This window comes from Andrographis paniculata, unplaced genomic scaffold, assembly GCF_009805555.1.
Source record: "Andrographis paniculata isolate CXL003 unplaced genomic scaffold, ASM980555v1 Contig70END, whole genome shotgun sequence".
Taxonomy (NCBI): domain Eukaryota; kingdom Viridiplantae; phylum Streptophyta; class Magnoliopsida; order Lamiales; family Acanthaceae; genus Andrographis; species Andrographis paniculata.
In genome coordinates, this window is record NW_026137607.1 from 243,404 (window position 1) to 256,311 (window position 12,908).

A 12,908-nucleotide genomic window follows, 5' to 3' on the forward strand; every position below is an offset into this window, starting at 1 on the left:
GAATTCAGAAGCTGGTTCTGCCACTGTCAACAGTGGGAAAACAACATAGTATGTGTTTTAAATTAAAAACACTTGTTATAAGTCTTTGATTTTTTCTTTTTTAAAGTCAAAAGTGTTGGACATGTACTGTGTGGTTAAGTAAGTACATTTTTATTAAAAAAATATCATAATTGAAGTAATAATTTTTGTTTGAAATTGAAAATGAAATCATATTATCAATTATTTTAAAAATTAATTTATACTAATTGTATATAAATAAATATTTATATTATATCGAATTTTAATTTTTAAAAAATAATATTAATATCTTATAGTATATTTCATTCAAATATAATTAAAAATATCTATATAGTCATTTATGTCTATTCAAATAAAAATAGTGTATTTATTTTCTTTTCATAAAAGTATCTCACAATTAAACAAAACAACATTATTTTATTATTCTTATTCTTTTAATCTCACTAATGTCTATAATAAAATAAATTTTATATTACTTTATTATACTATATATTTATAAAATACTATATACCTAAATTTACTTTATCTCACAAAATATATACCTTTAACCCAAACGAAAAAAAATATTTTTATATTTTTTTATAATTATATTTATTCCATCTCAAATATTATGCAATATTTATTTTTTTATTTGTTTCAAACTCGTTGTATCATTTCTAAATTTAGAAATAAATAATAATATTTATATATAAAAAATATATATATATATACACTTCACGTTATCTCATCACATCACTGATAGAAAAAAAATATATGAATTTTTCTCACCAATCACATTACCTAATCTCTTAAATATCTCAAATTATTTTACTTAATAATACATTTAAGGTGTGTTTGGTACAGGGAATTGACAGTTCCATTTCTCTTATTTGTTTTCATTTTTCTGTTTTTATTTGTCTCATATATTTAGAGAAATTGAGAGAAATGATATATATATATATTTTTTTTTTTAATTTTTTTATTATTTAATTTTTATAATATTTATATTATATTATTTTAGTTTTACAAAAATTATATTTAATTTATCATTCAAGTATTTAATTTTTTACAATTGTTTTTTAAAAAAATTATACTAAGATCTTACAAAACTTTGTATATAATTTATAATTTTTTGTTTTAAAAAAAGTCACTAGAAATATTTTTTTTATGAATTTTCACTCGCTAAAACTCTCTTTTGTTAGATTAATTATTTATTCTTGTCCGGTCCATTTATTTTAATTTTTTACAAAAGAATTAATTCACATTCTTTACTCAATTCTCTTTCTCTCCAATTCCATTATTTACTGTCATTCTCTGTAATTTTATTTTCTGTACCAAACGTCCCCTTAAATTTTTGTGTCGAACTCAAATATTGAGTAGTATTTGAGACGACGGAGTATTATACTTAAATAAATAAATCATATTTAACTCAATATTTAATTTAAATTTAAACCTATAATAAAATATAAAGATTTGTTGTTAAAAAAATAATCGAGGCTGTGAATGGACCGACGAGCGGAGCTAAACATGCAAAGAACGTAGGAATAGTGACGTTGGCGAAAGGAATCCGCTGTGATAGGTGTAGCCATGCATGCACCCCTACGCCACACGCGTACCTGCACCATAGGCCCTTCCTTGTAATAAAATTGAGTGCCATCACCGCTTCATTATTATTTATTTTATTTTTTTAAATTTACTAAAAATAACCATCCCACCCAATCCCCATTCGTTCACGTTATTCAATATTTCTGTCAATTTAAATTTAAATTTAAATGAATTTAGTGGGAGTGTGCAGACAAATATATATATCAGAAGGCACTGTTAAGTGTAAGCTTGCATGCTGCTTTACAAATCCCACATGTCCTCTTCTCTTACTTCCTCAAACACGTACCCCACCGTACACTGCCACGTGTCGACGCCCCTGCCTTCTTCTCATTGGCTCATACCTTCCATTAAAACTAACCTCCACCTTCTTCCGATTCTACGCCCTTCTCCAGATCTTCATTTTGTGCCATTTTCAATTTTAGGGTTTCGAATTTGGGGATTTCTTTTTCTTTTTGAGAAAAATAGATTTAGAGGGTTTGTAATATGATTCGGACTATTAATCCTTGCGCCGCCGCCAAGACGGCGGAGATCATGTCCAGGTACCGTCCGATTGCGCCCAAGCCGGAGGTGGCCTCGCAGGAAAATGACGGTTCTGCCCTCCCCGACGGGATTAAGAAGTCGCCGTATTTGAGGAATGTTTGGGCTAATATGCAGGCGCGGCCGACGAGGACGAGGAAGCGGGGAAGGACGGCGGCGTTTGCAGCGCCGCCGCCGCCGGTGAGGCGGACGAGGGCATGCTTGCAGGGGCTGGCGCCGCCTTACCAGATTGGGGATTCTCCGGCGAGGAATTTGGCTATGCATGGGTTCAATCGTCCCGCCGGAGTTCAGCCGGAGATTCCGATTTACCGGAATCTGATTCCGCTCAAGTGCGGCCTCGACACGGCGGTGACGACGCTGTCGGAGTCGGTGTCGCTGCCGGTGATCTGTCCGGCGCCGCCGCGGACTCCGCGGTCGGGATCTGGGAAGGAAATTTCAATTGATCTGAACACGACGGCGGCGGCGGCGCCTGCCGCCGCCCAGTCGCCGGAGGAACTTGACTTCATGGCTCAGCTCTACGAGCCGGTTAAACCGGCGGTCATTTCGCCGAAACCGGTCCGGCCGGTCGGGTCGAGCATAACTGTGATGAGTATCCACGACGACACGGGCGTGAACACGGCCGTGTCGGCGGAGGACGTGGAGGCGCTGGTGGAGGCGGAGGAGGCGCCGGTGATCATCTCCGATTCTCGCAACAAAGTCAGGCTTACAAATTCAGCTTTCAAGGAGATGGTGGGGCAGCCGGAGTGTCCTTGGCTTGACTGCGCCGGCGGCGGCACCGGCGGAAGAAGCCGGAGAATCGGCGGGGAGGTGGTTCTGCAATTTTCCGGTTCGGAACCCCGGTTGGAGACGCGGACCGGGTTCAGATGCAGAGTGAAGATCGAGTGGGAAACCGACGGTGAGAAGAAAAGCTTGGATAGTATTTGCAGGTGCGTGCGATGCACGTGCCGTCAGGGGAAGGATTACCAGTTCTTGTGGAGGATTCACGACGAAGATGAAGTTCCAACCCTCGAAATATGATCGAGATTATTAATTATAAATAAATAATTAATTAAATAAAAAATAATTTAAAAGACCAAAAAAATTGTGTATATGTGATTAACGTGTAATCAATCAAGTAAGAGGCGTTGTTGTTTAAGTAGGTTTTTAATAAATATTTAAATATATATATATATAATGATAATAATGACGTTATGCATGTATGTCTGTATGTGTATGTGTATGTATTATGTATAGATGGAGGAATGAGGTCAGGCTAGGTTTGTTTGAAATTTTGGGATGTGTCTGAGGGTAATGTTGTCCTTTTGTATTCCGGTAATTTGTAAGGAAAGGTGTTTATTATTTGTACTATTCTCTTAATTATAGTTCTATTTAGGCAATACATTTTTACTTATTCGGTACTATTTATTTTTTAAAAAATTTATATTAAATATATATTCTTTTTATAAAATATTAAATTAAATAATAATTTATTTTTTTTCAAATTTTCAAAATTTTTTAAAAATCCCTATCTAATTTTTAAAAATCTCAAAAAATCCCTTTAGGTAAAAATGAAATGCTAGGACCAAAGAAGTTTTTAAGTTTCACAAACAACAAGCTGTTTCTTTTTTAAAAAAAATAATATTCATAAAAAGTTGAGGTGGTTGGGTGAACACAATTACATTTTTACTGACGATAAGAAAAGAATAAATGATATATTCTCTCCATTTCATCTGACTATAAGAAAAGAATAAGTGATATATTCTCTTCATTTTTGCCATTTTTTATTTTTGTCTGATTCAAAATAAAGTTATTATTTTTTAATTTAGTAATTGTACTACCTATTTAATATAATAAATACCCTTTAAATTTACACTATATTTTATAAATGTCATTACTTTTATATTATACAATACTAATAGGAGCATTTTCGTCATTTTCACTATAACTTATTATACTACTAACATTCGAAAATCTACGTGCAAAAAATAAACGATACCGGACGGAAGGAGTACTAATTTTGTTTGAAAATTTTATTGGTGTATTCTTACAAACAAAAATAATATTCTAATATATTTTTAAAAAAAATCAATAAATTACAGGCTTTTATTTTTTATATTTCGGATAAAAAAAATTTTCAACCAAAACACAAATCTTTATAAGCTTGTTTGGACACAATACATTAGAAAATGATATCTTAGTATTGAAATGAAATAAGGGTCACATACATTAAAAAAAAAAAAAAAAAAAAATCTTAGAAATAAGGGAACATTATATTAATAATATTGTAAGAATTTTATAAAGAAATTGATAAAAATGTGATATGGTAAATTGATAATATTATAATAATTTTATTAAAAATTTGAAAAAATGTTATATAATAAAATATAAAAAAATAGTGCCAAATTATTATTATTCTTATTTGTTAAGACAGAGATAATAAAGTTATGAATAAACAAATTTATTAACTATAATTAGAATATACAGTATATAAATTTAGTGGACAATTAAAAAAATATATTAATATAATTTTAGCAAAATGAGGAAGTAATAATATTTAAATATATATGTACTAAAGTTCGTTGATAGTGTTTTTCTTTTTAATAATTTTTTTTTAAAATATAAAAATTATATAGATAATATAAAAATTAATATTTTACTTTTAATTATCAATTTTTTTAATAAATACAAAAATATATAATATAATTTTTATTATTTTTATACAAAATTATTTTAAAAAAATTAGTGTAGAAACTTAATATTCTCCGTCCTATTGAAAAGTTGTTATTTTTTATTTTCGTCCCTTCCAATTAATATTATATTACACAGTAAAAAAAATAAAAAATAAAAAATAAAAAAAAATAAACGGCAACTTTGCACGGGACTGAGTGAGTAACCAATATTAATTCGAGAGAGTAGCAGTACTATTACTACTTTGCATACATTTTTTATTTATTTATTTACTTTTAAATCTAAAATGTGAATATTAATTATTATTATTATTAAAATTAAAAATAGAAGTAAATTAATTCATTAATATATAAAAAAAATTAATTGGATATTGTTGACGAAGTTGCAGTATCTGATCCTAGTCTACACGAAAGAGTCTCCCAAAATTCCCAATTCTCAGGTCCTTACTTCCGGCGAGGCCATTCAAGATCATCGTCGATCCCATTTCTGAATTTCTAATCAATTTTGCGTAATCAATCCATCGATTCGAGGAAGAAGACATGGAAGCAGCTGCAATTCCAATTCCATTAACGTTCGGCGATTTCCCGGAGGACGTGCAGCTCTGCGTGCTGTCGTTCCTCCGCCCCTCCGATTTGGCGGTGTTCGCCTCCACCTGCAAGCGTTTCGTTTCCCTCTACCGCCACGACCAGCGCCTGTGGTTCTCCATGTGCGATCGACGCTGGGGTTCCAAAACCCTAATCAACAAATGGGGCGGGGGTAAGATCTCCTACAAGCGCCTCTACCGTATCCTCGACGAGTACGAGAATCTAATTGGATTCTGGCGTCGCTGCGGTGACTCGGTGGCGTCGCCGCCGCCGCTGGTGTTCTTCGAATGGGGACCGTCTTATATCTCTGGTTCGAGGATTTCTCCGGCGAGAAATCGCGGTTATGAGGTGGTTAAAAAACCGTTTCTATGGATGAGCGTCGCGTCCGACGGACAGCCTGTGAGCTATCTCGATCCGGATGGACGGTGTGCGTTGACGGAGGGGGATTTGATGGATGAATCGGGGATATTGGAGAGTGAATTGATTCATGTAAACGTTTGTTTCATAGGTGAATGCCATGTTGTTTTGGAAGAGAATTTAGGGCTTCCTGGATTCAGTAAGGCGCCGTTTTTGGGGAATTCGAAAACCGAGGAGTATGAAAATGTGTACGGATCTCCCCCCGACAGTTTGATGACAGAAATTTATCAGTATTTTGCGAACAGGACGAGCCCTGGGGGCAATGGAGCTTCGAGGAGGCAGAGGCGGAGGGAGAAGGAGAAGCAGGGGAGGATGAAGAGATGGGAACCTGAGCATTTTGTCAAAATTGTGAATTGCTCACCCAAACCCGGCCGCCCCTTGCAGGGCCTCTGGAAGGTATTCATGATTGATTTTGGGGTATTCATGGCGTTTTGTTGGAGTTTCTTGGCTGTTTTCATGATCCTTGAGCTTTATGTCTCGTAAAAGTATACTATGCTTGAGTAATTCTATGATTTATTACACAATAGGCCCTCAGTTAGTGATCTCCGATATCGATCGTTTGCTTCAGTGTGATATGGGTAGTTTGTGATTGTTGCATTTTGTCAAAATTGTGAATTATTCTCTGGAAGATACTCATGATTGATTTTGGGGTATTCATGGCATTTTTTGTTGGAGTTTCTTGGCTGTTTTAACGACCCTTGGGCTTGATGTTTCGTAAAAGTATACTATGCTTGATTAATTCTATGATTTATTACACAAGAGGCCCTTAATTAGTGATTTCGGAGATCGTTGGCTTTAGTGTGGTTTGAGTAGTTTGTGACTGTTGCATTTTGTCAAAACTGTGAATGTTCTCTGGAAGGTATTCATTATTAAGGTAATCATGGCGTTTTGTTGGAGTTTCTTGACTGTTTTCATGACTCTTGAGCTTGATGTTTCGTAAAAGTATACTATGCTTGATTAGTTCTATTATTGATTAAACAATAGGCCCTTAATTAGTGATATCGAAGATCGTTCACTTCAGTGTGATTGTTGCATTTTGTCAAAATTGCGAATTGTTCTCTGGAAGGTATTCATGATTGATTTTGGGGTATTCATGGCGTTTTGTTGGAGTTTCTTGATTGTTTTCATGACTCTTGAGCTTGATGTTTCGCATAGTATTGATTAATTCTATGATTTATTACACATTAGGCCCTCTGTTAGTGATCTCCGAGATCGATCTTTGCTTCAGTGTGATTTGAGTAGTTTGTGATTGTTGCATTACAGATATTGTGTAGACTCATTTCTTACTGAATCTGAGCCTAAAGTGGGTTGTGTTATTGTACCTACAAGACCTTGAAACATTTGTGCATAGTTTTCCATTAACATTAGTTGCTCATAACACTCTCTCCATAATTTTTTCCAACTGTGAAACGAGGGTTGATCAATTTTTCATTTATTTATTTTATTCAAAGAAGCTTATTACGGCATTTCAATCAATTTATTTGTATAATACTTATATAATTAGATGCGTATTTACAACCAATGTCAGCGTTGGATGGAAATGATGTTTTGTAGATTTCATGCAATAAATAAAACATGAGGTATTTTATGCATTTATAATAAAACATTGGTAGGTAGTATGCAATTTACTCTTGTAAATAAGTTCCGTGCTAAATATTCTGATGTGGTTTTGCGAATATACCATAGCGATATATTTGTATTGTGGTTACCGTAATTTGATAGTTTCCGAAGGATACAACTGGTACGAATTCTCTCATTTTTGTGATATGCAGAGGAAAAAATGCTGCAAGATTTAATCGAAAAGAAATTATTGCATTTTTAGCCCTATATTCGACCTCTAAAGAAATTCGATTTATTGTTCAGGGTATTTGTGACGACACGAGTTTGGACTTCTATCTCGTGTCGTACGATGATGTTGGGGGTATTGCTTGTCGAAAGGTTGGGGATTCGAGCAGACCCCTTGCCTACAATGCCCCCGTATTTTGGACATCAAGTTCAACTTTCATCGAGTGCCCCTTCTCTGTGGAAGAGGATCTCATATACAAAAGCCGGTTGCATCTCAGGCCACCACCAGAAACCGATCATTCATTGTCCACAAACGACGCAGTCACGCGAATGCTCTACATCAATTCGAGCTACGACTTGGTTATCCCCGGCGCCACTCTAGACCCTCAGCAGGTCGAGGGGAGAATCTGGCAGTACCAGAATGGGACATTCGGTTTCGGGTTTCTGCGCGACAGTTACATTATAGACTTGAGGCGTATTTCTGAAAATGGTCGCCTTCTGGATGCCGCTGCAGAATCAAGCAATGGCTGACTCTACCTGCATTTAGGGTAACTATATACAAAACTAGAATCGAACAATTTCTTTTCTTGAAATTCGTCGTGGTGTACATAGACGCCGTTTAATTTGAAATCTGCATTCTGCATGCAACTTAGTGGTATTATAAATATTCTTAAACTTATATTTATTTATTTATACTATTAAATTAAAATATAAGGCAACATAATCTTTACTTACAAAAATCCCATAACCACTAAATATATATATAGCGGTATTGAATTTATAATTCAACACAATGTTGAACAACACACAATTTTTTAATAAATAATGCTCCCTCCAAGAAATATTCATTTGTTTTTTTCACGTAGTAAAATAGAAATGACAAATAATATTATTAGTACGTGCGATACAAAGGTAATGACATTTGTATAATATATTGTAAGATGTAAGAGTATTTGTAATATTAGGTAAATAGTACAATTACCAAAAAAAAAAAAATTGTTATGAAAAAATGGATATTTTGTTATGGGACGGATAGAGTATACGATATTACTATTGACAACACATCATTTACATTAATATAATACAAATATAATATGTGAACTAATACCATATGTAACTGTTGATTTTGGCACATAATATATTTTTATACCACATACACTGTAATTATAAATAAACAACACATATTCTTGTTACAAACAACAGACATTATGTGCAATAAAAATATGTACTATATTTATATTTTGTGTACAAATTTAAATGTAATTCTCCCGTATATATATATATAATATTTGTTAAATTATAGGTGAAAAGTAAATATATATGAAATATATTATTCTTATAGAAAAATAAAATACTTCCTCTGTCGTTCAAATTTATGTTCATTTTTCTTTTTTCGTTGTTATCGAAAAATAAAAATATTATCATTTTTTTTTAAGTTAAAAATTATTTTACTTTTGTACTATTTTTTACTATAAAAAAAATTAACAGATATTACTCACTTTTATTAAAATTCGTATATGATTAAATGAGCACAAATTCGGATAACGCAGTGAGTAATATCTTTTGTCACTTAACCGTAGTGTCATATATATATATATATTTATTTATTTATTCAGGAATAGGACAAAAATATAAATTAAAAAACAACAAACAAAAATGAACAAACATAATAGTGTCACATATATATATATATATAGTAAGGAACAGGACAAGCCAATTAAATTAACACTAATCATAAATTTGTCACTTGGTCTGGTCCCAATTTGCAATAAGCTTTGAATTCAAACTATCCACCTTCTTCAAATAAATAATAAAAATAAAATAAAAAACATCCACCTTCTCAATAGTATTTTAATTTTATTTTTTGGTTAGATCATCTCCAACCTATTGTATTTATGCAGTGGATTGTACAAAAAATGAAAGGGGGAGGGGGAGGGCCATTTTTGCAGATATGCAAAGTGTTACTCTAAAATGGAGTAACATTATTATTCCACTCTATTTTTGGAGTGGAATTTTTGTGGTGTTTTTTATATTTTTTGTATTTTTTGGATGTATTGTGTAATTTTAATTTTTTCAGTAGATGATATATAATTTTATATTTTAAAAAATTGTATGTAATTTTATTTTTTAAAAGCGATATAATTTTAGTTTTTGAAAGTAATATATAATTTTATTTTTTAAAAAAATAATGCATAATTTTATTTTTTAAATTGATATATAATTTTACTGTTTGAAAAGTAATATAAATTATATGTGTATGCATCTAATGTAAAAATAAATTAAAATTATGGTGTAATTTATAAATATAAAAAGTTATATAAAATAATATAAAAGATGAATATATAGAGAATATATTTTTTAAACTAAAAACTGAAGTTTATAATTGAAATAAAATTACTGTAGATCAACTGTACTTTTAATGTAATGTAGCCACTTGCAAAAGCAAATGGGATGGCCTTAGTACTATGTTCTAATTTTTTTAATTAAATATCTTCATTCATATTCTTTTATGGCTCTTTTATGAATAAATAAATTTATAAATATTCGAACTTCTTTTTTTAGGCTTTTCTTATAAAATTGGTTTTTGTTTGATTATGTATAATAATGTATAATATTTATATTAAATATATTTTAAAAATACTTATGCACATGTTAAATCTATTTATTTAATTATAACATTAATTAAACATTAATTAAATCAATATTAGTCAATAGTACTCTTTTCGTTCTACATAATTTATTCTTATTTTCTATTTTCGTTCGTCCCACGTAATTTGTCCATTTCTTTTTTCGAAATATAATTATACACTTTAATCTCATTTTAAACTTTAAAATTTTAAATTTTATAATTTTTTTAATCTTAATTAAACTATTTAGTTATCTTAATCTTAATCCACAATTATTTTTATTATACGATAATTATTTTTACTAATACATTATTTAATTACTTACTAATCACATTTTACCTAAATTCTCGTATCTATAGTAATAGACCCATAATACATGAGACGGAGGGAGTAATAATTAAACATAGTATAAAAATAAAAATACTTAATACTACAAACACTAAACAAACATATATCATATATTAAAAATTTAACAATATAGAAATTTTTATTTTTATACGAATGTATTTATTATATTAAACACAAAGAATTATATTGATAATATAAAAAATAATATTTAAAATTGAATTATTGATATTTTATAAATGAATAAAATATATACAGTATATAGGTGATCTTATATATATATAGTTTTTGGATTTATTACTCCCTCGTCCTTTTTATTCATTTATTATGTTCATATTTTTATTTTTATTTAGAAAAAAGTTATATATTTTAATTTTTAAATTCTAATTAAATTAATTAATTATTTTATTTTTAATTTTTAATTATTTTTACTAATATATTTTTTAATTATTTACTATTTATATTTGAGAATAAAAGTATATCAAAAGCATACTCCTTATAAATTACAGGCATATATTCCCATTTAAAAATAAAATAAAATAAATTGATTTATTCTAACTTCTCCCCCAAGATTTTTTCAGTTCCTAAAAAAAGAAATAACTCCTCCTCCCCAAGCCATCTTTTTATTCGCAAATTTAGAATCCAAAAAAGTAAATAAATTGAAAAAAAAAAAAAAATGGGGCAAAGCATATTGGAGGCGCTGAACGTCCGCGTGGTCGGCTCCGGCGACCGGAATCTCGTTCTCGCCCACGGATTCGGCACCGACCAGTCGGTGTGGCAGCGCATTCTCCCCTACTTCGCCGCCGACCACCGCCTCATCCTCTACGACCTCGTCTGCGCCGGCAGCGTCAACCCTGATTACTTCGATTTCCGCCGCTACACCTCTCTCGACGCCTTCGTCGACGACCTCCTCCACATCCTCGACGCCCTGCGCATCCACCGCTGCACCTACGTCGGCCACTCCATCTCCGCCACCATCGGAATCCTCGCCTCCATTCGCCGCCCTGACCTCTTCACCAAGCTCATCCTCATCGGCGCCTCTCCGAGGTAACTTATCTGTTCTCAATTTGGGGATAATTTTGCTCTCATAGGGTTTATACATCTGAAATCGAATCCGAATGATTTTGCCTGTGAAATCGAAGGATTTCATCGTGATTTTGCTTGCCTAGGGTTTATACATCTAATTGAACATTGAAATCGAATTCGAATGATTTTGCCTGTGAAATCGAAGGATTTCATCGTGATTTTGCCTGTGAAATCGAAGGATTTCATCGTGATTTTGCTTGCCTAGGGTTTATACATCTAATTGAACATTGAAATCGAATTCAAATGATTTTGCCTGTGAAATCGAAGGATTTAATCGTGATTTTGCTTGCCTAGGGTTTATACATCTAAGTAATTCAACACTGAAACCAAATCGGAATGATTTTGGCTATGAAATTTATGGATTACCTATTCCATCGTCGTGCTGTAGATTTCTGAACGACAAAAATTACCACGGCGGATTCGAGCAAGGCGAGATCGAGGAGGTTTTCTCGGCGATGGAGTCGAACTACGAGGCGTGGGTGCACGGATTCGCTCCGCTGTCCGTCGGCGCCGACGTGCCGGAGGCGGTGCGGGAATTCAGCCGGACGCTGTTCAATATGCGTCCGGACATCACTCTATTCGTTTCCCGAACAGTTTTCAACAGCGACCTCAGAGGAGTGCTCGGTCTCGTCAAAGTTCCTTGCTCCATCATTCAGACGGCGAAGGACGCCGCCGTGCCGGCGTCGGTCGCGTCGTACCTTAAGAACCACCTCGGAGGGCGGACCACGGTGCACATGCTCGACATAGAAGGTCATCTCCCCCACCTCTCCGCCCCCAACCTTCTCGCACAAGAGCTCCGGCGAGCGCTTCCTCGATGAGCACGACGGCTATGGGGGACACGGCGACGGCGACGGCGACGGCGGAAATCGGTATTTTTGTTTTTTGTTTTTTTTTAAAAAGTATAATTTGGGACACGTGGCGGGCAGTTGTGGAGTGGTGTTTTGCAAATGGGGACGGAATAGAGAGGTTAATTAATTACGCGCGCGTGCGTGTCACGTGATTAACTTGCAGTACCTTATTTATGTCCCTCTTCTTATTTTTCAGTTAATTTTTTACTTTTAAAAAGTTGGTTCTCAAAAAGTAGCCTTTTTATTTTTTTGTTTTTTTGAATTAAAAATGGAATTATTATTATGTATTTGTTGGAATTTGACTTGTATTTAGCGGTCTATCCGACTCAAAATTAAAACGAAAGGGTTGTTTAAATTGACAGGGTTCTTTTTGGGCTTATCCTAATTAATAACAAATAGGCTTAGGGTTT

The 12,908-nt window shown here is 32.9% G+C and overlaps 3 protein-coding genes across 3 annotated transcripts; all 3 read left to right on the top strand.

The window, feature by feature from the left end:
- Positions 1 to 1,869: 1,869 nt before the first annotated feature.
- Positions 1,870 to 3,506, top strand: LOC127264424 (uncharacterized). Its single transcript, XM_051293955.1, has one exon. It carries the CDS (start codon positions 2,086 to 2,088, stop codon positions 3,154 to 3,156), a length of 1,071 nt encoding a protein of 356 aa, XP_051149912.1. The 5' UTR covers positions 1,870 to 2,085; the 3' UTR covers positions 3,157 to 3,506.
- A 1,683-nt stretch (positions 3,507 to 5,189) lies between these two features.
- On the top strand, positions 5,190 to 8,236 carry LOC127264526 (F-box protein At3g12350). Its single transcript, XM_051294095.1, has 2 exons — positions 5,190 to 6,203; positions 7,671 to 8,236. Exons 1-2 carry the CDS (start codon positions 5,346 to 5,348, stop codon positions 8,121 to 8,123), a joined length of 1,311 nt encoding a protein of 436 aa, XP_051150052.1. The 5' UTR covers positions 5,190 to 5,345; the 3' UTR covers positions 8,124 to 8,236.
- A 2,924-nt stretch (positions 8,237 to 11,160) lies between these two features.
- Positions 11,161 to 12,661, top strand: LOC127264480 (probable strigolactone esterase DAD2). Its single transcript, XM_051294030.1, has 2 exons — positions 11,161 to 11,611; positions 12,039 to 12,661. The coding sequence occupies exons 1-2, from the start codon at positions 11,241 to 11,243 to the stop codon at positions 12,466 to 12,468; spliced, it is 801 nt and encodes a 266-aa protein (XP_051149987.1). The 5' UTR covers positions 11,161 to 11,240; the 3' UTR covers positions 12,469 to 12,661.
- Positions 12,662 to 12,908: the final 247 nt, after the last annotated feature.